At 43.5% G+C, this 23805-nt stretch overlaps 1 protein-coding gene across 3 annotated transcripts in view; it reads right to left on the bottom strand.

Annotated features, from left to right (window-relative positions):
* Window positions 1–13017, bottom strand: part of LOC147732646 (zinc finger protein 425-like) — a 254029-nt gene extending 241012 nt beyond the window's left edge. Inside the window, exons 1-3 of one of the 3 annotated variants that reach the window (XM_086957157.1) lie at window positions 12940–13010; window positions 12742–12812; window positions 12060–12180 (exon numbers count right to left, since the gene is read on the bottom strand). In XM_086957157.1, coding sequence (XP_086813283.1) covers window positions 12060–12180; window positions 12742–12765 — 145 coding nt within the window. In that variant the 5' untranslated portion in view covers window positions 12766–12812; window positions 12940–13010. Of the gene's footprint in view, window positions 1–12059; window positions 12181–12741 lie in introns of all 3 variants that reach the window. The other 2 variants (XR_015308481.1, XM_086957158.1) reach the window with 2 other exon arrangements.
* Between the last annotated feature and the right edge of the window lie 10788 nt (window positions 13018–23805).

Here is a 23805-nt window from a genome sequence, read left to right as displayed (position 1 = left end):
CGGCCTTTGATGCTGAGGATTTGTACTTAGATTCTGTCAATTATGGTGATTTGTTTTGTTATCAACATTATGGGAATCATTTCTTACACAAGACAAGTTCCAGGAGGGTTCCTGTGAATTACACTCAGTGGGAGCATTGCCCTACTCCATTACAGGGGAGCTCAAGTACATTTCTGGGAAAATACTCATATTTTACAGATTTTAATCAATCGAATCCTGAGTCGTTTTATTTTAAAGTGAACCAGAAATTCATGCCCAAAGTTAGACTTACTGATACAAAATTGCTGTATTCAAAGTCCTTTTTAGAAAGGTTATCTGTGGATGGCTATGAGTTATGGAAGGATGCTATTGACCTTAAATCGGTTTGGGGTACCAAAGATTGGCAGGCACAAGGCACTGAGGCTTTGCATTGTGCATGTCTCATCCCGAATCACATGTTGTTTTTAAATTCTACTGTTTCTCAAACAACATGTTTTGGATTGGCTACATCTAAAAAATTAAATACCCCTACTATCCCTGACTTGGAAGAGTATTCAGGTTGGAGTAATTTCACTACAATATCCATCAGTGGGATACAAGCGCTTTTGCAGAATTCCTCCTTTAATATTTCCCGTTTTGATCCGGAGGGGTGGCTTTTGTGGCAAAGAAGCACTGATGCTTGCCAACGTAGGTTTTTGGGTTTATCTGAAGGTTTTACGCACATCAGGCCAGATCCCAGGTTTGAAACAGATCACACTGTTACCACTTATTCAGTAGGTAAATTGTGTCAGAACTGGTTACAACATTCCACTTTGGCTGCAGTTAAACTGCATCTGTCCCAGTTGAATGAGAATATAGAGCTAAATGATTTTATAAGAGGCCCGACTAGGGGTAGATCTAAACGCTTTATTTATGCTGTATACAATGAAATTTGGAAATTTTCACAGGTTGAGGCAGCTAAACGCCTGAGAGCGATTGATCAAGCAAATTTGGAAAAAGTACTAGCAGTAGTAGATAACAGTATTAACATGCTTTCTTCCAGGATTTACACATTGGATAATATTGTTTCTTCTGTTGTTGATATTGTACATGATGAAGTGTCCACGTTATACCATGGTCAAAATCAATTGCGTTCTGTAATGCAGTTTGCCTGGACTCTACAGACAATTAAGGCAGGTCGAGTTCCCTGGAACTCATTGAACGTTTCATCCCTTTTCGCCCCTTTTAATCTTACTGAAAAACAGCGCATGCTTTCAATGCGTGATGCATTATTTTCTATGTTACATATTGAGAAGCTAGAATCCTTACCTTTCTCTGTTGCTGAAACCACTACTGCCACGTGGCTGATTCATAGTTTAATTACATTACCATTTCCTTTATATAAATTTACTAACTGTATGCGGTATATTGCTATAGGACGATATGAACCACTAGGCAATGCATTCTTACACGAGGCATGGTCATTACCATACACATACAGATGTCTGAAGGATGGAAAAGAAGTGAATCTTAATGGTGAGGATTGCACACAGTCACCTGACCAGTCATTAATATGCAGACACATTCAGTTACACGGTTCTTGTAATCAGGACCGCCCAAATTTAGCATGTGTTTTAAAAGGCACGCCAGTTCCAGCAGTAGTTCCCACGTTTACATTATTAGCTAATGGTAGTTATTTACTTTTAAACAACGAATTATGTTGTGGTTTATTAATTGGTGTGGCTTATGTGGTAACTGTATCAGAGCGTGTGGTGTGCTGCAAGAATGTTCTATACCCACCCACGCATGGGTCTTCAGATGTCTCCATCTGGCCACGGATTCCAACCTTGGAAGCAAAATTCAATGGTTTAAGCAGAATAAGGGCCCTTTTGTCTCAAAAACAAGTGACCCTGAGTTCGGCCCGGGAAACTTATGTCCTTCACATAGCTAACACCCGCACAGAGGTGCAGGCGCTTTTAAATACTGATTTGCCGTTTCATTTCTGTGAACTGGTGCACCAGATTTTTAACGCTTCTTCAACGACTGGGCTTGCACATTTTTTTAAATTAGTAAGCAGTGGCCTCGTGACTACATTTGAAAAAGTTTTTGGAATCATTCCCACGTTTTTCCACACTATATTTTCGAGTTTGTTTGGTGGACTACCTGTGTTGCTGGCTGTAGCCGCAGGAATTCTGTTGGTGTTTTTCTTCATAAAACATGGATGCCCGTCCTGCGCAAGACGCCGTTCAACGCCTCCTGACACTGTGCCATAATCGGATACTCAATTACTATGGAACATTGCCGCTTGCAGCATTAAGCACGGCCTATAGATTGTCATTTCGGTTCACCGACTTCACGTGTGTCCAACCTGTGTTTCACTGCCTGAACTGCGAGTTCGATTGGGCCATTGATTTGTGCCTATGCTTGAGGACTGCTCCTGACGTCGATTTTGATCAGCTAATGCGTCCCGTGGTGGCTCACGAGCTGATCTGTTCTGGCGAGAGAGTTATGGCCCTGGCAGCGATAAATGGAGTTCTGGGCCAATGGGAGATCTCTGCAGCGGCGGATGCCTTTCTGACACACAGCTATCTGGTGAACCCACCGAGTTGTCCTCTGACGTTACAGGAGGATCCGATGCTGGAGGAGCACGTATGTTCTTTCCCATTGCTAAATTGGATTGCTGAACTATTTTCGGATGATGGCAGTGATTTCATGCTGGAGGCTGTGGCAACTTTCTTTGCATATACTTTCCAATCGTGAGATGCCTGGGAGGAATGCTTTGTTGTGAAATATGACTTTCCCCTCGCTGGAATGGAGGGATGGACTATGTTCAGCTGATGGAGAGTACAATCATGTGATGTCACTGGGGATAACGTCAATGTGGCACATGACTTTGGAAATCGGATACGTGCCTTGTTTTTTCTCTTACAAACATTTGAATTGATGAAACCTGGTCCTACGTTTCATATTTTTGAGACCTGATGGATGACATTTGGTTCAAAAGTTTTGTTTTTATATTTTAGATTTGAGGCCACTGTAGGCATTCATACATATTCATTCATACATATTTTTAGCTTATTTTAGCTCAAGATTATTGAACTTTGCTTTCAATTGTTGTGTCTGATTTAGTATTGCCTTTTCCCTTATGTTTGACGGTGCTCGGACCAATGGGGGGGTGTCATATGGATACTTCATTACATATATTGCGTTAAGTTAGCATGAGTGTATTACATGTTTAAACAGCCGGTTTGCCTTCGGCTTCAGTTTTGCACACGGCACATACTTGTTGTTGTAGCTTTCACCCTAGAAGCGATGAGGTGGTTTATTTGAGAATAATATGTTATTTCTATGCTATCAGCTTTGCCTGGTACACTTGGTACAACTGTCTGCACACTGAGAGCTGCACACTCTAAGATTAACCTAACACAAGGTTGCTGGGAGGCCTGATCCTCGCACCACATTAGACATAACACAAATAATGTTGATGCCAACATTTTGGGCTCTACGCGGGTTTAAGATAGAGTTACACGGAATGAACGTACACACTTGGTGCTGCGCATGAAGAGAGCTGGTAGCTGTTGATGTGAACTGCTCCTACTGACATTGAGAGGTATGGGGCCGCCCTGCTAAAGCCCGAATGAGACCTTCATATATATAAAATAATATGCTAGATAGGGTGCGCGAAATATAGGTGCTATCGATTTCTATAGTTTTTGCATTATAACATGCTAGCACCTTTTGCTTACTATGGATTAGTGACTATGCTGCTGACTCTGATTATTATAATCTGCATTTTGGTATTATACAAGATACTGCGTTTGAGAACTTTGCATTGAATAATAAATATTTCAAACTTGCACTTGTGTTCTTTGACTCTCAGTTTTGGTTTGAAATGATTATATAACGAAAGAGTGTTCATGTGTTCCACGATTCCTGAGGTATTCTAAAGATCATGTTCTGGTTTGTCTAAGACATGGATCATTCCATAATGATCCATGAGACACTGTAGCTAGCTAGGTAAGGGGATTTCTGACACTGAGATGAGTTTTGGATCATCCTAACTCACTGAGGTTCTAGATCTCTATGCACAGTTCTGTGGGAGAACGGAAACCCTGCTACAAAGTGGAGGGGCAATCGGAGGAGTAGCCTCTGGTGTTGCCTCAGTAGGATGAGCGACGAAAGGAACGTCTGGGAGCTTGAAATTGCAAGGCTCCCGCTTAGATTTAACTGTGTCTGTATCTTTTATCATCTTCTCTAAATATACATCGACATTAGGGCGAAATAGGTGTTTTTCATCAAATGGCTGGTTGAGGATGGAATTTTAGACTTCAGGTTTGAAACCTGAAATATGTAGCCAGGCATGCCTACCAAAAGGACACTGATGTTAATTGCCCTTGAGGCAGTATCTGCGGCATCTAGGGCACAACGAATGGAAGTATTTGTGATATTTTTACCTTCCTGTATGAGTTCGTTGGCCCTATTTTTATGGTAGATGCTGCATTATGGACTCCATTTCATCATAATGTGCCCTGTCATATCTTGCTAGTAGCGCTTGAGTATTGGCAATGTGCCATATGTTAGCTGCCTGTGACGCTGTTCGTTTGCGGGAGGCGTCAAGGAGTTTAGACTCTTTATCTGGTGGTGAGGCCTCACCTGGTGTTTGTGAATTGGCAGGTTTATGTGCATTAGAGACTACAAGAGAGTCTAGCAGTGCTGGGCCTTTAATGTAGGCTGGATCTGTAGGGGCAGCTTTGTATTTTTTCTCAATGAGGGGGTTGAGGACTCGAACCCGGACGGGATCTTTAAATATTTCTGGTGCATGCTTAATGACCCCCTTAAGCATTGGCAAAATGGAAGTGGACCTTTGTGTGGTATCAAAATTGTCCAATAAGAAATCTTCCTCCACAGTGTGTGTGCAAGTCTTCCCCATGGTATTGGGCAGCCCTATGGATCAGTAGGTTAAAACCTATGGCGTCTTCTCTTGAGGCCTGGAGGGATATATGTCATCTTGAGGGATGTAAGGGACATCAGGGGTGGTATAATCATCCCATGGGTTAGGTGACTGAGGGGGGGCTATTGGTCCCTACTGGGTCATCCGGCCCCCACCTGTGTCATCAGAGTCTGTATCTACATCATCATCTGGATTAGGGGGATGGTGTAGGAGAATGATGTGGTGGAAGAGGTGGAGGAGGAGGAAGAGTATGGGGAGGAGGTGGAGAAGGGACCCTTAATGGAGAGGTTGCAATGTCTCTCTTATTTGGAGGAGGAGGAGGAGGAGGAGGTGCAGGCACCTCTAGTGGTCTCTTCTTGGAGCTAAGAGTCAGTTTGCCAGCCTTAGGATCCTTTACGAGAGTCTTATGAGTAGGATCTGGTGCTTCTGTCGCGGGCTTCTGTGGAGGGCAGATCCTTCGGTGTCGAAGTTCTCGGTTCCGGAGGCTTTTTCAGCACCGCTTCGGTAGCTGTTCTAAGGTCTTTCTGCTTAGAACTGTGGCCTTTTGAAATGTCCTTGACCGGAACGTGTTTTTTTGGTTCCAGGGGCTTCGAAGCATGGGAGTCGGGACCTTTAGGCAATTTTTTAGTCGGCTCCAAGTGCGGTTTTGGCGTCAATGAGCTGGTGCCAGTCTTTGGCGCCGAGTGCTTGGGTGTCGAAGCAGCGGTAGGTGTGGATGAGGAAGATGGCTTCTTTTTCGGTGTCTGTAACGGATCGGCACCGGGATTAGCTGCCTGAAGGCTTAGTAGGCTTCTTTGCCGAGCCCGAAGGCAGGGCGTGGGAAGCAGTCTCTCGTGTGCACCTGGGCCCGAAGGTGAGGGTGTGACTGAAGCCTTTTTGGGGGAGGGGGCCAAGGAAGGGTCGGGGCAGACGTTTGTACTTTCGACCCGTTGAGCTGGAGTGATGTCCTCGACGTCTGAGTCTTCGGCATCAGAGTAGCTGGTGCTTTCTTCGGCCCACTGCTGTTCTGGCACGTCGACGCCCTCTTCAAAGATGTCGTCGGGGATCGGAGCTGACGAGCGAGCCATATTTCTTCGAGTACGTCCATCCCAAATTGTCTTCTTGGAGTGGAAAGAGGCACAAGCTGAACAGTCTCTGGCCTCGTGCTCCGGTGAGAGGCAAAGGTTGCACACCTCATGAAGATTGGTGTGGGGAAACTTCGACCGACATTGAGGACACTTTTTGAATGGCGTCCTTTCTATGAGCCAGAAGATGAGGCCTAGGTGGCAAAATCAGTGCTGCAAGCCCACTAGCAGCATTTGATCTACAGGCCCTGGGCACACATGGTGCACTGTACTAGGGCCTGACAAGTAAATCAAATAAGCCAATCATGGAGTCACTAATCCATTGCAGTAATTTAAAATAGGGAGCACTTGCACTGTGGCACTGAATAGCAGGGGTACAGTGCCCAAAGCATCCAACCAGCAAAAACATAATAAAACAGAGGAGACAACAGCAAACAATGGAAGGGGGACATACGCCAATGGTACCGGGTCTAACACCTGGCACGCTCACCAAGAAAAAGACTTACAAATTGCGCATGGACAAGCTCCGTAGATACAACTATGGACTCTTGGCGTCAATCAATGTTAGCCAAATCAGACAAAGGAGTAAATATATTTAAGGTGGAGACAATAGATCTAACTAGAGCATCTACCCTAGGTGGTAAGATCCCACACCCAGCTTCGCTCCTTGGGTGCAAGTGATTATAGAAATAACCTAAAGGCATAATGTTGATGTCAGCGTCTTGAGAGAGCCTCATGGCACCATGATTCAGGTGGCGAACCAACCCTGGATTATTGCAGTTGATCATGATACAATACTCTATCTGTTGATGTTAAAATCAGAATTATGAGTCAGTCAATGGCTTACTTTGCTTTCAAGCTGGAGAGTGGATTCCTTCCTAGAGGAGTTCAAGTATGGGATGCCAGTCAAAATGGTGACATAAGGGCAACAATCTGGAGGAAGATTCGAGCAAGACTGCTTGGGGAGAGACTACCCGAGGGTTTATACCCTAAGCCGGTAAACAATATGGGGCCATATGTCACCCCCCACAACTGGCCACTATCACTCTTCTCCAAGGCCACAGTGGCTCCCTCAGCTTGTAAAGGGGCAGACTGGAAATTAGTGGCAATCATATCCCTAAGGGGTGGATGTGAGGCTGGGTTAGGTGCAGAGTTTGAGGCTGCCTGCCTTTCTATATTGAAAAAGACTGGTTGGCTGGACCCCGGAGAGCTGTTCGAGTTGCATGTGGTATAGATAATTGCAAAACAGCATCTTCCAGGCTACGTAGCATATCCACCAATGGAGTAACACATGCAATTACTATACATTTTAAATTTCTCAAGTTCACAATCACAGTCAATATTAAGGGCTTCACTATTTGCAGGTGATGAAGACGAGCTGGGCTGTTAAGAGGTGGTCACAATGTTCCTGTTGGTGTTCCTTTGAGCTCTGGATACCATGGGTGTATCCGCTTTCTTAGTATAATGTTTATTTTTGGCCACAAGCCCACAGTCACTTGCATTAATGAGACTAGAGTTATCAGGGGGCTGGATAAGGGTGAAAGAGCTTGCATATCCGGCACACTGGGTAGTAGACAACTTACAGAAGAAGGGTCATGACTTTTCTCAAGTACATGGTGTCCGGACTGAGCTAATAGAGAATAGCAGGTATCCTTACATTATATATATTTTATTAAAGTGTCTCTCCGAGAGGTCGATTTCTTTGGAGACTACCCCAATGCCACGAGCCACAAAGGAGTCAAGTGTAGTGCCTCCAGATTAATTAGGAATTACACTGGCTCTGTCCCCTGGTAACTTGAGCTTACCCCATGATTCTTGAGATTGGGCCCGATAATTAACTGCCCCCTCCTGTGAGCACAAAATAAATGACAAGAACCCAGAGTACAGTGTAACAGTAGATGAGGATTTACCAAACGTTGGGGTTAGATCCAAAGGCCAAGGAAATGACCCAACGAAGCCTCTTCCAGGCGATGACCGGCAAAGACAGGCCCACTTTTGCCCGGTCTACGCCCGGAAATACGCCCTGCATTGTGCCCAGCAACTTTAGTACAACCACTTGGCGCAAAACAAGTTCCCCCACTTCCTGCAGGTAAGGGATCTCTGGGGCTTGCAGTCCTGCCCCTGGTCTCCTCCTTAATGCCCAGTCTCCTTGTGGAACCTTTAGGCATACTCCTGGTTGGCAAGAAAATCTAGGCACACCAGTGTGCAGATAAATCACAGTTCTACATGAATAGTTCACATAGCAACATCTGCCTTCTAAAGAACTGCCTTTACACTCGTCATGTCTGTACATTGACGGCCCACATGAGGCTCAATGCCACGAAACCATATTTTTGCTGGCAACAAGAAACAAGCTCAAATACAAATACAGCGCCAAGTTCCTTGGAGTCCACATCTATAGCAGCTTCATCATGAAGACCCACTTCACTAAAGCTTCCTTGCACAACTCTCACTTCCCTGCAAAGCCAAAGATTACCTACATAAGAATTGTTGTTCGGGCCCTGGCCTTCTCATCAGTGGCATAACAAATCTTGTATGTAACCAAGACATTTCCAGGCTTGAAACAAAGATATGAAAGAAGAAAAAGAGCACAAGATGAGCATTCTCGTACTATGCACCAAGGATCTGGAATTGCATTTGAAAGCTGATCCAATAAAAGTGTGTGCCTCCATTTTAGAAAAGAAACTGAAGAAACTTGTCTATAAAGTAGCATGTACAACAGGTCACCCCACATGGAGGATGCCAAAAAGACCCTGCCACTTGTAAAGTAGCCCATTCATTTTTAGTTACATTTGAGCAATATAAACACCCTAAATCAACATACCAGATCTTACTTTACCACTCTGCAATGATGCAAGGACATCACAGTGACTGTGTTCAGTAGGTTCATCTAATACATGAAAAGCAGTAATTAATGTATTCACAGGCAACTCTCTAGATGCCCATCAATCTTGGTTTACGGTGGAGTGCCTCAGGATTCTATTTTCACTCCAAGGTTGTTTATCTTTACAATGAAACACAGAGAATACTCCATAATCAAGAAGATATTTCAATCCACAAATCCGACAATGACACTTAATTGATAGCTTAAAGTGTTATCAGCTAAATACATTTTAACAGAGATCATGCATACACATTATTTAACACTGAATATGTATGGTATATTGCTAGACCTGGTACCATTGGCATGTCTCCCTTCCATTTTTCGCTGTTGTCTCCTCTGTTTTTGATATGTTTTTGCTGGTTTACATGCTTTGTGCACTGTGTCACTACTCTTCAGTGCCACAGTGCAAGTGCTCCATATTGTAACTTGTTGTTATGGATTAGTGACTCCATGATTGGCTTATTTGGTTTACTTGTCAGACCCTAGTACAGTGCACTATGTGTGCCCAGGGCCTGTAGATCAAATGCTGCTAGTGGGCTTGCAGCACTGATTGTGCCACCCACAGAAGCAGCTTGTAAAGTGTGTCTCTGGCCTGCCATCGCAGAGCCTGTGTGCAGTCTAGTACTGCCATGTTGACTTGGTAAGTGCACCCACTTACCAGTCCCTAAACCTTCCCTTTTCTACATGTTAGCCACCCATAAGGTAGACCCAGGAGCAGGAGGGTGTATTGTATGTGAAAGGTAGGACATGCCCTGATGTGTGTAGCATGTCCTTATAGTGAATTACAGCCAATTTCGTTTTTCACTATTGCAAGCCTACCTGTCCCCATAGGCCAGATTGATTATAATATCTTATAATCCTAACTATCCGAGGGAACATGGTAGAAAAACAAATTAGTGTGCCTGAACTCAGAATGTACATATTTTAGAGAAGATGATTTTTACGTTCTGCGTTTGAAAATACCACTTTTAGAAAGTAGGTATTTTCTTACCCAACCATCCAGCCTGCCTCTGCTAGGTTGTGCATTGCATGTCTGGTTTGTGAGTGACAGGAAAGCTTGAGCTCCAGCAGTCTGATGAGTCAGGGCTGGGCTGAATAGGACCTCGGACGCATGGAGAGGGGGGGGGGGGGTCAGGGGGGGGCTGAGATTTCCTTTCACTCCCCGAGCCCTCATAGAATACAGAGTAGCGGGAGGAGATTTCCTTTCAGCTACCTGGGCCAGGTCTGCTTACAACATTGTGGTCGCCACCTACTGCAAGGAAGCTGCACATGCACACAACTGGTTTTGACTAGGCACAGGCACCCTCTGCCTTCAGAGGACAAAGAATTCACTAGTATAAATATTGGGGCCCAGACTCCAAGACCTTAGATCACTTCTGGGAATCAAGACGAACCTTTGCCTAGGAGAGGAACCAGAAGACGCTGAAGGAGTTGAATGCCCCTGGGCCAGTGTGCTATTTTCTGGGGTTGGCCTGCAGTGGTTGCTTATTTGCCAAGGAAAGGAGAAGGAACTTTTATTGAACTTTGATCATCTTGAAGAAGAATCTCAAAGGGCTTGAACTGTGCTTGCCTCCTGCTGAAATCTCAGGGATACAAGACTTCACCCCCAGCTCCCCACGCCTTCTTGTCGCATTGCATCGGATCGTCGCACCGCATTGAGGCGCATCTTTTTGCATCGCAACCGGAACGCATCACCTCCTCTCCGGTAACGAAAAGACACATCGCCTATTCTGCGCAAGCACGGTGGAACAGATGCTTCGTCTCCCCTGAAGCAAGGAACCGACGTATCATTCTCCCTGCGAACCTGTTGTTTATCTTGCGTGATGCATCCAAAGGTACTTTGTGAGAAACGTGCTACATTTACCATCATCTTTGAACTAAGCGATTTCTACCATTTAAAAGTAATTTTCTTAATACTGTATTGTAGATTTTTGGTGTTTGGGTCTTGTGTTAAGTCTATATAAAGAATACTTATTTTTATAAAAACGTGTGGTGTCCATTAGTAGTGTTTTCACTGTATTACTGTATGTGTTCACAAATGCTTTACACACTGCCTCTGAGATAAGCCTTCCTGCTCGTGCCAAGCTACCACAGGGTTGAGCAGGGATGATTTTAGGAGTGTATCCCCCTTACCCCGACTAGAAGCAAGGGTCCCTATTTGGACAAAGGTGCAAACCATTGCCAACTAGAGACCCCCAGTTCGAACATATATCAAAAAGTAAACCAAATAATTGCTGGGCTTTCTTGCCAACTCCTCTTTATCGTTGTAAGTTTACAAGAAGAAAAAGGCCCAAACTACTTGATTCTTGCAATCATTGTTGCTCAAGATTCAGTCCTGCCTCGGAATTATACATTTCACAGGGACCTGACCCTTGTTATGTTCACATTGACACAAGCAAAGGCTCGCTAACACCAATTAAAGCAATTTTTTTTATACAGTGGTTATTCGAACCAACCACCACCAACCAAAGAACGTTTGAGCACAGTTTCCCTATATTAAAAGTCTACATTGGCTCCCTATCCCGGCCAGATTCCATTTTGCTGTACGTTGTGAGATCTATAAAGCCCTTCAACTGCAAAAACCTCAGTATCTGGCTTATTTACCCAATTTAGTACAACCTGCAACTGGTTTAAAGTTCATAAGACTTAAAGACTGCACACATCAAAATGCTTTTTTTGGGATATGGGCTAAGACTTTGGATTGACCTCCCTTCCTCTTGTGTGGTAAATTTTAGTAAAGATCTTGAAACGCACTTCTTTACAAGTTAAACTGCCTTTGTTATTTTCTCTTACCCATTTGCCGTTTTCATGATCTGAAATAGTTCGTTTTCTTGTGCAATTTTTGTTTATTATGGTCTGAACACATACGCGACAGCACACACCCCTTTATGTCTATCACATGTGGCGCATAAGACAGTCTGCTGCCCCCCGTGGCTAGGTCGGCACTTTATAAATATCTAAAATAAAACATTTTTAATTATTTTATTTTTTAAGTAAGACTACAGACATGCATTTATGTTAAAAGAAAATGACAGTGTGTCTGTTTGTTTATTTGTTTTGTAAGCCATCACAGCTCTTTATTATTGCTATTTCTCAGTCGCATCAACACTTCTCTAGCAAGTTATCTGTTGAATGCCTAGCACTAACCTACCTCTAATATCTAGTCATTTTGGTATCACAAAGACGCTAATGGTAACCTTACCCAGCGACATCAAAGATTGTTGTATTTCTTTCATCACATTTGTGTAAAGTTCCTTTTGCCATTCATGTAAAAGCTGACACTCCTCTTCGGAGAAACAAGAAGCAACATCCTGGAAGGTAACCTGGGAATGTAACAAAACACATTTATATCACATGCACAAACATTTTGGAAAGGTGATTGGGATAGTGAAGACACTTTCATAAATAGGAAATACTTTCACTAATCTTCATGAGCAGACAGGCTCTATAGTTAACGTATAATAAAAAAAGGGGCTGCAGTGAGAAGAGGCATGTTTTTATACCAAGAGATACACACTTGCATTACCATTTTCAAATGCATTTCAAAATATATACACACATTACACAAACATATATACACACACATTTACAACATGCATTTGACCACCGAGTCACAATAACCTTGACCTTTGATAAACGTTATACGATTGACCGTACCAGTTTCCTTGAACTGAATAATGTAAATTACCCAAGCACATTAACTGGTTGCCTGCAGTAAGCCTTATTCAATTAAAAACATATACACTGCTCGGTCACATGAGAAATAGCACAAACTGCGAGTATAACACACACGGGAGCCCTGGTAATGCAAGTGACATTAGCACATGAGGGTCTATCACTGCAGTATTAATACAATGACTGGTACCTCACAGGGCGTGACCCACCTTCTCTGGGTACCGTCGGGACATTCTCGGATCTTCACCGTAATCTTCTAGGTGAAAGTTTAGTGTCTGAGCTAAGGATAAGAAGCCGGAGAAACAGGGGTCAAAGCATGCAACTATTCCTTCCCTACGACCAATGAGCAGTACATAGGGGTGGAGTGTTCAGACACACGCACTGCTCCTTACAGATGATACCCTTACAAGAAACAAAGGACAGACATCTGCCAGGTGAAGTAGGATTTGGACCACAGGCTTCAGATCAGATTGTTCCTGGTTACTAAGAAGCATGCTCGGTGAAGAGATACTGCTCTCTGCGCATGTGCAGTATGGGAAACTAGTTATGCCTTACTGAGCATGCGTGACAAGAAACACCCAATGAATGCAGTATCCGCGCAGCGGCGCGAAGATACTCTGCATGCGGAGACGAAATAGGTGGTGATTGTTTGGGTATAGACTATAGAGGGACTAGTAAAAGTATTTATATAGCGGTTACTACCCTGGGCGAGGTGTCAAGCGCTTTTCGACGAATAGCACGCTACTCCCCAACCCATAAGGATTAGTGGTGAATTAGTATAGGGAAATATTAATTAATCGGAACAGTGGACAGGTGAGTCGGTTAGTTGGATTGAAAGGATAATAGGGGAGGGAAGAGTATAGAGAGTGTTTATTGAGAGGGGGAGAGATCAGTACTAGAATGAGGTTTGAGATGAGTCGAGAGTGGAGATAGAGGATATATTAAGAGACATAGGGTGAAACATGGTAGTGCAATGGAGAGACTTGTATTTTTTGTAGTAGGAATAAAGTAATCAATGTATTGATACATAAGTACATGGATGGTATACATTTATAAAGAACGTAATATATCAATATGTAAGTTGTGTTTAATAAACTCAGACTTTCAAGTGTTGCTAATTTATTGGTGGGTATTTTGTTTATTTATGTAAACATTTTTAATTAAATATTTTTCAGTAATATAATAGTCAATTGTAGATTGTTATGATGACATTTGCATATTGTGAGAAATAAATAAACGAACCATAAATATATAATCAAATAACATATAAAAAGTATGTAGTAACCTATATAAGTGAAGCTTAGAATAGAGTTTTTGCTTTCTGACATCCCGTTTTCGACTCTGTTTTTGCTGGCGGATTGTGTCTGCGCACTTTTCTCACTGCTGGTCAGTGGTAAAGTGCAAGTGCTCCAGTGAAAAATTGTGTTATGGATTGTTGTTTCCATGATTGGATATTTCATTTACTTGTTAGTCCCTAGAAAAGTGCACTGAGTGTGCCAGGGCCTGTGAATCAAATGCTACTAATGGGCCTGCAGCAGTGGTTGTGCCACCCACGTGAGTAGCCCTGAAAACGTAACTCAGACCCGCCATTGTGGAGTCTGCGCACAGTTTGTAACTGCCATGTCGACTTGGCCAGTGCACCCACTTTCCAGTCTCTCTCCTTCCCTTTTCTTATTTATTTTATTTATTTTTAATTTACTTGAGTTTTATATAGCGCTGGCTAGACCCGGAGGTATCGGAGCACTTTACATGAGGAGCGTTACATAGGTTACAAGTTGCACATTGTTACAGAAGGTATGTCAATTACAAGTTACATCCGTTGGTTCAAGGCGTGTTAAGGGTAAGGGGGTAATGTAAAAGAGCGATGGGGAGGGAGATTAATCGGAGAATTGGCACAAGGAAAAACAGAGCAAGTAGGGGGAGAGAGATTCTGGGGAGAGAGGAAAGGAATGGGGGAGGCAAGCAAAGAATGAAGGAGGGAAGGGGTTGGGGGTAGGAGACACAGCGAGGAGACAAGGAAGTAACTGTGTCTGATGTCCAGCTGGGTGGGAGACGGCTCCCTGCGGTAAAGGGATAATTCCCAGTCTTCCATTTTGTGTGATTCCCTTGTCACAGTGGACTCTCTCAGTGTGGTCGCTGAGACTGCAGGGCATAGATGCTAGATCACTCCCCAGCAAGGGGAGAGGAGTACTTTGGTCATGGGCACACTTAGAAGAATGAAGAAGGGAGGAGGAGGGGGAGGGGATAGGAAACCTAGCGTGAACACAGTGTCCGACTTCTGGCAGGGAAGGAGACGGTTTCCAGTGGTAAGGGGATCAATCCACAACTTCCTCTATGTGAGACTCCCTTGTCACTGTGGACTCTCTCAGAAGGGTCTCTGAGACTCCAGGGCAAAAATGCTGTATCCATCCCCAAGGAGAGTAGGAGTGCTTTGGGCAAGGGCATACTAAAGGTAGCCATAATAGGGAATCAGGCTGTTAGGGTTGCATAGGTTACAAATTACACATTATTACAGAAGGTATGTCAATTACGAGTTACATCCATTTGTTGAAGGCGTGTAGAAGGCTAAGGGGATAATGTAAAAGGGCGACAGGGAAGGAGATTGAGTGGAGCATAGGCACGCGGATAAACAAAGCAGGTATGGGGAAGAGATTCAAGGGAGAGAGGGAAGGAATAGGGGAGGAAGGAAAGAATGAAGGTGGGGTGAGGTGGGGGAGGGGGTAGGAGACACAGCGAGGAGACGAGGAAGTCCAGGCTAGACCCGGAGGTATCAGAGAGCTTTACATGAGGATTAAGGCGTGTTACAGAGTTAAATCAATTGCAGTTACATTACAGTTAGATCCGTTGCTAGTGCATTCAATAAACATAGAAAAAACAGGATGAGGAAAAAAACAATGTCTGATGTCCAGTCGACACCTCTGCTCACCTTCGGGGACCACACAGGGCGTAGACCTGAAATCACCTGACTGGCGCCATTTTCTTACATGTCAGCCACCCCTAAGGTAGGCTCATGGTACCTCTGTAGGCCGGGTGCAGTGTATGTGAAAGGCAGGACAGGCCCTGGTGTGTGGCGTGTTCTGATAGCGAAATACGGCCAATTTAGTTTTTCGCCATTGCAAGGTTACCTGTTCCCCATAGGAAAGAATGGGGAGTTTGTTTATAACAGGGGTCTCCAAACCGGTCCTGGAGGGCCAGATCCATGCCAGATTTTTAAAATAACTACATGTATCTCAATGGGGATATCCCAAAAATCTGGCATGGATCCGGCCTTCCAGGACCGGTTTGGAGACCCCTGGTTTATAACATGTTAGAAACATAACTAGCCTGGGGAATTAGGTAGGAAAATAAAGTTTAGTATGACTGAACTCAGAATCTAAAAATGCATCTTGTTGTGAAGGTGATTTTTACATTTTGTGTTTGAAAATACCACTTTTAGAAAGTAGATATTTTCTTGCTTAGTCATCCCATGTGCCTCTGCTGGAATGTGGATTGCCTGTCTGAGTTTTGGATGACAGAAAGGCGAGGGAGATGGAGTGACTCGAGATTGTCTAGGTGGGTCAGGAAAGGCCATAGGCCTAGTCTGCAATTGGGAATGGGGAGGAGATTTCCTTGCACCTCAAAGGGCCTAGTCTGCCTCTGACCATGCCGTCTCCACTTCCTGCCAGGAAGTCACACCAGAGAAGGCAGAACTGGTTCTGGCTGGGCACAGACACTCTCTGCCTAAGAGATCAAATGATTTTGGGATATAAATATTGGGGCCTGGACCCCTAAACTTTAGAACTCTTTTGGACCTAGAAGACTGCCAAGAAGAAGAGCTGGAGAAGCTGTGAGGAGGAACTACGACTTTGCTGTGTGCTTTGCTGCGTTTGCCTGCAGTGGCTGCTTCTGTCTTGGGCAGTGAAAGGACTGGACTGAACCTTCTGCAATCTACTTTTTGAGTTTCTCCAAGGGCTTGAGGTAGAGTTTGCCCTCTGTTTAAGAAGTCTCAGAAACAGCAATGACTTCAAGCTCTCCTGCCCTCAGCACTGGGTACTGTGTGTTTTGTGCTGCAACAGCAACCCAGCGATGTCTACGACACTGCTGCTGACTCCTTGTCCTGAAGGCCCCGCAGAGGGCACCCCCGCAACGTCGCACGCGACCCTGGTCTCACCGAGGATGCCTGCTGACGCCGCCACTGAGCCGCTGCTCGCACTCCTCACCGCCTCGGTTCATGAGGAGGCGTTGGTATCCCCGACAGCGACGCTCTACGCCAAAATCTACGGGGAAAGGGAGGTTAGTCTTCACAATGACTCCACACTTCTAAATGCGGGAAGGAAATATTTCCTTTTCTTTAAATAACCCTCACACACGCTAATAGTGTCATCTACATCATCGGGTTCACCCTGACTCCTGAAGGTCAGGGTGGGCTCAACCGTTTTCAGGGAGCTCTTAAATGAAAAAGACCGGTGGCTTAGCTAGAGATTAAAAGTCCATCAACAGCTCCAAGGCATCCCTTTATTAGTGGAGTAGTCTGGGATGTTAAAATTACAATATATGTGGGTTTTTAGGATTTGATGGTCCTTTGACCCTATGTCATACCAACATGTTTCAGCTTTACTCTAAGGCCTAGATAGGTCTGGGGCTTTCATCAGGGTGATCCGGTATACCATCCTGGTTCGTTCAGTATATTACGCAATTTTTTATATATATACATCATGTATGCAGACTTGTGTATGCTAGGGCAATGAGCATACTTATCCTTTTATTCCGTTGGGGTCCAACCAGTAAGTGTTTGTTCCTGCCACTATGTTTTTAAGGTCATCCAAGAAGGCGATGAAGGCAGATTCTGTGCGTCTTCCTGGACGGAATCTCGTTTGGAAGTCAGAAAGTATGGAGTTATATTCAATGAATAGTGAAATCTGGGCAAATGCTGCTCTTTCTATCAGTATGCCTAGAAATGATTTATTTGTAATCTGTATATAGTTGTCGGGGTCAAGTGAGTCCAGGTTAGTTTTCTTTACTAATAGTTGTTTGTATGCCCTTTTTAGGTCTTTTGGAAAGATTCTTACAGTTAAGAAATGACCAATAATACTTCTAACTGATGTGGCAGCAAAGGTAGTATAAAAAATGTCCTTGAAGTGAAGATTTATGGTAGACAAGGGTCAGAAGGTCTGCCGTCAGGCCTGCTTGCTTTGACCAGATTCATAAGTTCACTTTGTGATATTTGTTTGAAGGAATGCAGAGGCTGGTTTAGCCTACTCTAGTAGGGCAGTTTTAGAAATGGGTTGGTGCTGGTGATTTTCAGTGGGAGCCCAATGTGTCTGCTTTGGTTGTATAATGATTTGCCAGTTTGTCCATGAATTCTTGAGAAATTGAATAAATTCCTTTTATGTATTTAGGTTTACGAAATTCTGTGAGAATTTTATAAAATTCTTTATTCGCACATTGAGCAACCGGCACAAACACACACAGTATACACATATATGCCAGAATGTGTGTGCGTACACCCTAAAAATACACATTCACCCATTCGGGTGGACTGCAACTTTGCACTGACACACACAGCCCAAATGGGGAAACTCACGGGGTGATGGGAGGCCCTCTTCACTTCTCACACTGCTCAGAGTTTCGATTTCCTCTTTCCTCAATTGCAGCATATCTAGGTCGGTCTCATGGTATCCAGTAAGTATGTATCAGACTCTCGCTGACAAATGCAGGGGCAGAGTGGTGTTTCTGCACCCACTGTGGAGTTCTAATGGCAACAAGAGCACAGTGCCCACCGCTAAAGAAACACCACCCCCGTCCCACCCCTGACAGCCTTCAATAGGAAGCAATACTTTTTTGGGGAAGAGCTCAGTATTCTCTCAGCCAACTTGGGCATGGAGTCCAGTCTTCCTATTGCTGGTCTTCACACATTTTCTATGGTGATGAGATCTGTAAAAGCAATGCTGATTGGTCAAATGTTAGTATGCCAGACCTCTGTCCCTTCTAATGGTAAATGAATGCCTTGCTGCCTGCCGGACAAACTGAGCATTAAGACATCTTGTCCCCAGTGGTTATCTATAGGGCTCAGGCTTTCGGTGATACATAAACTGAACATGTAATATACAGATAGCTCACCCAATGACTAAAAAGTCTTGGGATTTTTTTAATATAATTAGCTTCTATTTCTAAAATAAAATAAAGTAGTTATATATGGGTCCCGAATGCCAATTATCGGGGGCCCACTAACCAGCACTGTTATACAGAAGTACAAAGCATAATCATTGTTGACAATTGGTTAAAAAGTATCTGAATCAAAATTATATAACTGCTTATAAAAGCAGCTGCCATGATTGTTATAGTCACATTATTTAAGAGTAGATGCCAGTTGTATTTGGTGCCTAAACAAGTCGGTAGAAGAATTTGTTACTAGTTTAAGGAAGCTAGCTTCCAATTGCAAATTTGGGTCAGCAATTGAAGAAAGAACTAGGGATCAATTCTTATTGCATTGCAACAGCGACAAGATTTGTGAGGAGTTGTGGATGAAGGAGGAAGGATGAGCCACCTTTAGAAAGAGTTCTTATTGTCACAAAGCGAGTTGAGCATATGTTGAGGTGTGTGGGGGAACTTAATACTGATAAGGTTCCGAAGGTAACGGAAAAGGAAGAGGCTACGGATTTAAAAAATATATATTTTATTAGCATTTAAATATCACTGGTACATTCATAGTGCTTTTCTTGTTCCCAACTTATAAAGGTTAACATTTCAGATTTGCCTTCATTGTCTAGTCAGCAATCTTTCACCCGATGTAATATAGCTCTTGTTATGTTCCAGATATCTGTGTGGTCCCTGTCTGTGAGCTATACTGTTCCATGTGTGGTGGTCTAACCTTTCCTCCCAACCTCCCACCCGTCCCTACCCCCACCCCGCTCTGCTGTCGACTAGTAGGCCCCTTCGTCTCCCGTCGTAGACATGGTCTGGGTCCCTCTCTGTATTAAGGAAGAGGCTACTGATGTGTGCGAAGTCAAAACTCAGAAGCAGGGTGGTAAGAAGTTTGAAACTGAGGTGAAAGGTAAAAAAACTGTTTTTGGATTTGATGGTACTTGTTTCAGGTGTGGTATAGTTGTTCACTTGGCTAATGATAGATCTTGTCCTGGCTGATTTCAAACATGCAACTTCATTGGTATCAAGGACCATTTTGGTAAATGCTGTCGTAAGAGTAGTAGAAGAGTAGAAGAGTTTTTAAAACCAAAACTCAGTAAATATGCCAATCAAGCTTTAGAAAGATAATCTATTTGTGGCTACTACTCATAATAGTGAACAAAACTACAACCACATATACACAACAAAGTACCTCTAACACCATCAATCAATTATTCTTTCAGCCTCAGTGGTTATCTCAATTAACCCTGGGCTACCATTTATTTATGGGATCATTCAATATTTCATAAAATGCAAAGAAGAGGTTACCATCGCATAATATTTCAAGACATACGACCCCTTCTATTTTGGAGCAAACAGTGTTTTAAACACAGATACAAAAACACATATATACTTATTTCATTGCAAACGTTACTGTAACATAATCAATTGAACAAAAGACAAACAAACCACCAGGTTAGGACAGTGCTGATGCATATTTCTTATTGACAATAATGGTCAGTCCTACGTTTTTATCATATAATTGGGACTCTGTAATATTCAGTCCTCAATTCTTTCTTAATTCAGGTCCTAGAGAAGTCAGGAACTTATTATCAGACTCTAAATGCAGAGCACCAACTGTTCTGCTCAAGTGTGCATAATATGCAGCAATGTGTTCGGGTTAGGTAGGTCTGAACCTCTCTTTATAATAATTTCCTGGGAAGGGCAGCCCCTTGGCTTTGCCATTAGAATCACTGCCAGCACAGTTGTACTTCAGAGCAGCAGTCCTTAACCTTTTGACCTCTGTCAACCCCTAGTGAATCACTACTAAACGCCAGGGACCCTAGTCTAAGGGATTTTTATCATTTTAACCTCAAAACTATACACAAAAATACAGAAAGAAGAGTACATCAAACAAATAAATACATTGTGAAATATTTTATTTAATTTACTAACAAAATACAGGGGCGTGGCTAGCGCCCGAGGAAGATGGCGGCACCCCCTTGACTCGCCTGAGGAGACGGGGCTCTCTGAGGGATTTTCCGTCACCACCCGAGTCTTGAAGGTCGGCAAATCGCATAAATGAAGGTCATAAAGTAGGTGCCTTAAACATATAAGAAAGGGACCCCCTGAGACTAGTAGCAAGTTCCTAGGTCAGGGCACAATATTTATCCAAATAACAATTCCTAGGCAACTATGGGGTCCTGTAAGGATATCAGGTACAATGACACAGTGATGATAAAAGCACAAAATATATATAAAGTAAAGCAGTGTACAGGAAGGATAAACTGAAAAACAATATCATATAAATCTGGTTCATTTTAAATATACAGCATAAATTTATTAAAAAACATATAAACAATCAATCTATAAGACAAGTAATATGGGGGATTTCAACATATATAATCCATCACATTTAAAATCAGGTTACATAAATAAAAATATACATTCATAAAAAACAACAACCAAGTGGGTAAATGAGTAATCTGAGATTACTCATTTACCCACTTGGGGATACAAATTTCATTCAAAAGACAAATAAATCAAAATCTCTTAGTAGGTGCAATTTTATGGCTATTCCCTTATTATGGGGCCACATTAGCCTTCAAAGATCAAACACATATCCAAAAAAACAGGCTTCCAATACAGCCGTACAAGTCCTGCTAGTGGTAGAAGCTGGTATCAAAGGTGTAGCCAGTCTCGTGAGGGAAATCAAGGATACAAATTTCCTTCGAGAGACAAATAAATCAAAATCTCTTAGTTAGTAGGTGCAATTTTATGGCTATTCCCTTATTATGGGGCCAAATTAGCCTTCAAAGATCCAACACATTTAAAAAAAAACAGGCTTCCAATACAGCCGTACAAATCCTGCTAGCGGTTGAAGCTGGTATCAAAGGTGTAGCCAGTCTACGTTTCGACCCTAGTTCATGTAGGGGTAATTTCCCTTACGGTGCAGGTCTTCGTCAGGACAAAAGGAGAGGAGGGGGTTGAAAGTGGGCAAACCTCCTACGGGAAATAGAGAAACAGCTATTTATTTAGGGTCTCAAAAAAAGATCCCTGATATATCATCGCGGGTAGAAAAAACATTGAAAACACATTTAAAACTCACATATATATACAAAGAGGACTACGAACATGATCAATCTCAGATTACTCATTTACCCACTTGGTTGTTGTTTTTTATGAATGTATATTTTTATTTATGTAACCTGATTTTAAATGTGATGGGTTATATATGTTGAAATCCCCCATATTACTTGTCTTATAGATTGATTGTTTATATGTTTTTTAAGAAATGTATGCTGTATATTTACAATAAATCAGATTTATATGATATTGTTTTTCAGTTTATCCTTCCTGTACACTGCTTTACTTTATATACATTTTGGGCCCGATGTAGGTAGGGCTTTACCGATCGGTATCGGCCGAAAATACCGATTTTTGGCCCTTACCGATCGGTAAACAGCCATCGAGATGTAGGGAACCAAAAACAGAACGAATCGGATAGAAAACCGAATCGGAATGTGTACCGAACGTGAAAGGATCCGATACGTACATACCGAAAATCGGATACGTAACGAATCGGAAAAACACCGATTCGGTGACAAAGACCGAATCGGTCCATGTACCGAATCGTTAGTGACACCGAATCGGAAAATCACCGATTCGGTCCCACTACCGATTCGTTAGTGACACCGAATCGGGAATTCACCGATTCGGTCCCACTACCGATTCGTTAGTGACACCGAATCGGGAATTCACCGATTCGGTCCCACTACCGATTCGTTAGTGACACCGAATCGGGAAATCACCGAATCGGTCCATGTACCGATTCGGTAGAAATACCGATTCGGACATGAACCGAATCGGAAAACATGCCGATTCGTATGAATCTCCGATCGGGAAATTCCCCGATTCCAACAGTTGGGGAGATGTAGGGAGGCACAGAAACACCGAAATCGGCTCAAAATCGGTAGAATTCACTCGGTATTTACCATGGATTGCAATCAGGTGGTAACCAACTCCAACCCATATAAACAGTCCCAAAATGCATTGCAACTTGCAGGATGGCAGCTTTCTATGTCATTGCGAGGCGGCTACGGCTACAGCAGGAAGGACAGAGGGAATGGCTAAGAAATGAACAGGTCTACAGACAGAGGATAACCCTGTTCATGCTCACTGAGGCTGAGATCCTACAGAGATACAGGCTGGACTCTGACACCATACTTGAGCTCATCAGGGACCTTAAGCCATACTTGGACCACCACACCCCAAGGGCACACGCCATCCCTGCGCACGTCCAGGTGCTATGCAGCCTACACCTGGTAGCGTCTGGCAGCTATCAAAGTGGAGTAGCAGCAGCAGGAGGGGTGAGCCAGAGCAGCCTGTCAAGGTTCTTCCACATATTCCTTGACGCCATGATAGACAGGATGGACCAATACATCTCATTCCCTGCAACCCACGCAGAACTGCTACAAACCAAAGCGGACTTCTACCAGATGGCACACTTTCCCCAAGTCATCGGTTGCATAGATGGCACGCATATTCCGATTTGCCCACCAGCGGACACCGAATACATATACCGCAATCGGAAATCGACACACACCATCAACGTGCAGGTGATCTGCAATGCCAAGTGCACCATCACAGACCTGGTAGCAAAATTTCCAGGGAGTACCCATGACTCCTATATATTCCAACAGAGCGGCATATATGCACGGCTGATGGCTGGCGATTTTGGAGAAGGATACCTCCTAGGTGAGCCACATCATCAGACCCCCATAACACATAGTAGGTAGGTGTAATACATGTATGCATGTGTCTAATGTGACCCCTTTCTCTTCCAGGCGACAGTGCATATGCCCTCCGCTCATTCATACTCACCCCCTACCTCAACCCCTCCACACCCAGCCAAAGGAGGTATAACCGGGCCCACATACGCACCAGGAATGTTGTGGAACGGACCTTTGGCATCTGGAAAAGTAGATTCAGATGCCTGCACAAGAGTGGAGGTGCAAGGCAGTATACCCCCATCACCTGCTGCAAGATCATAGCTGTATGTGCAATGTTACACAACCTTGCGGTCAAGAAGGGCACTGAGGTGGAGTTGTCTGACTACGAGGACTATGACGACGACGAAGCTGTGCCACTGACACAGCCAGCTGGGGTGT

This window comes from Lissotriton vulgaris, chromosome 2_1 (genome assembly GCF_964263255.1).
Source record: "Lissotriton vulgaris chromosome 2_1, aLisVul1.2, whole genome shotgun sequence".
Taxonomy (NCBI): Eukaryota; Metazoa; Chordata; class Amphibia; order Caudata; family Salamandridae; genus Lissotriton; species Lissotriton vulgaris.
This window is presented reverse-complemented; position numbering and strand designations above follow the sequence as displayed.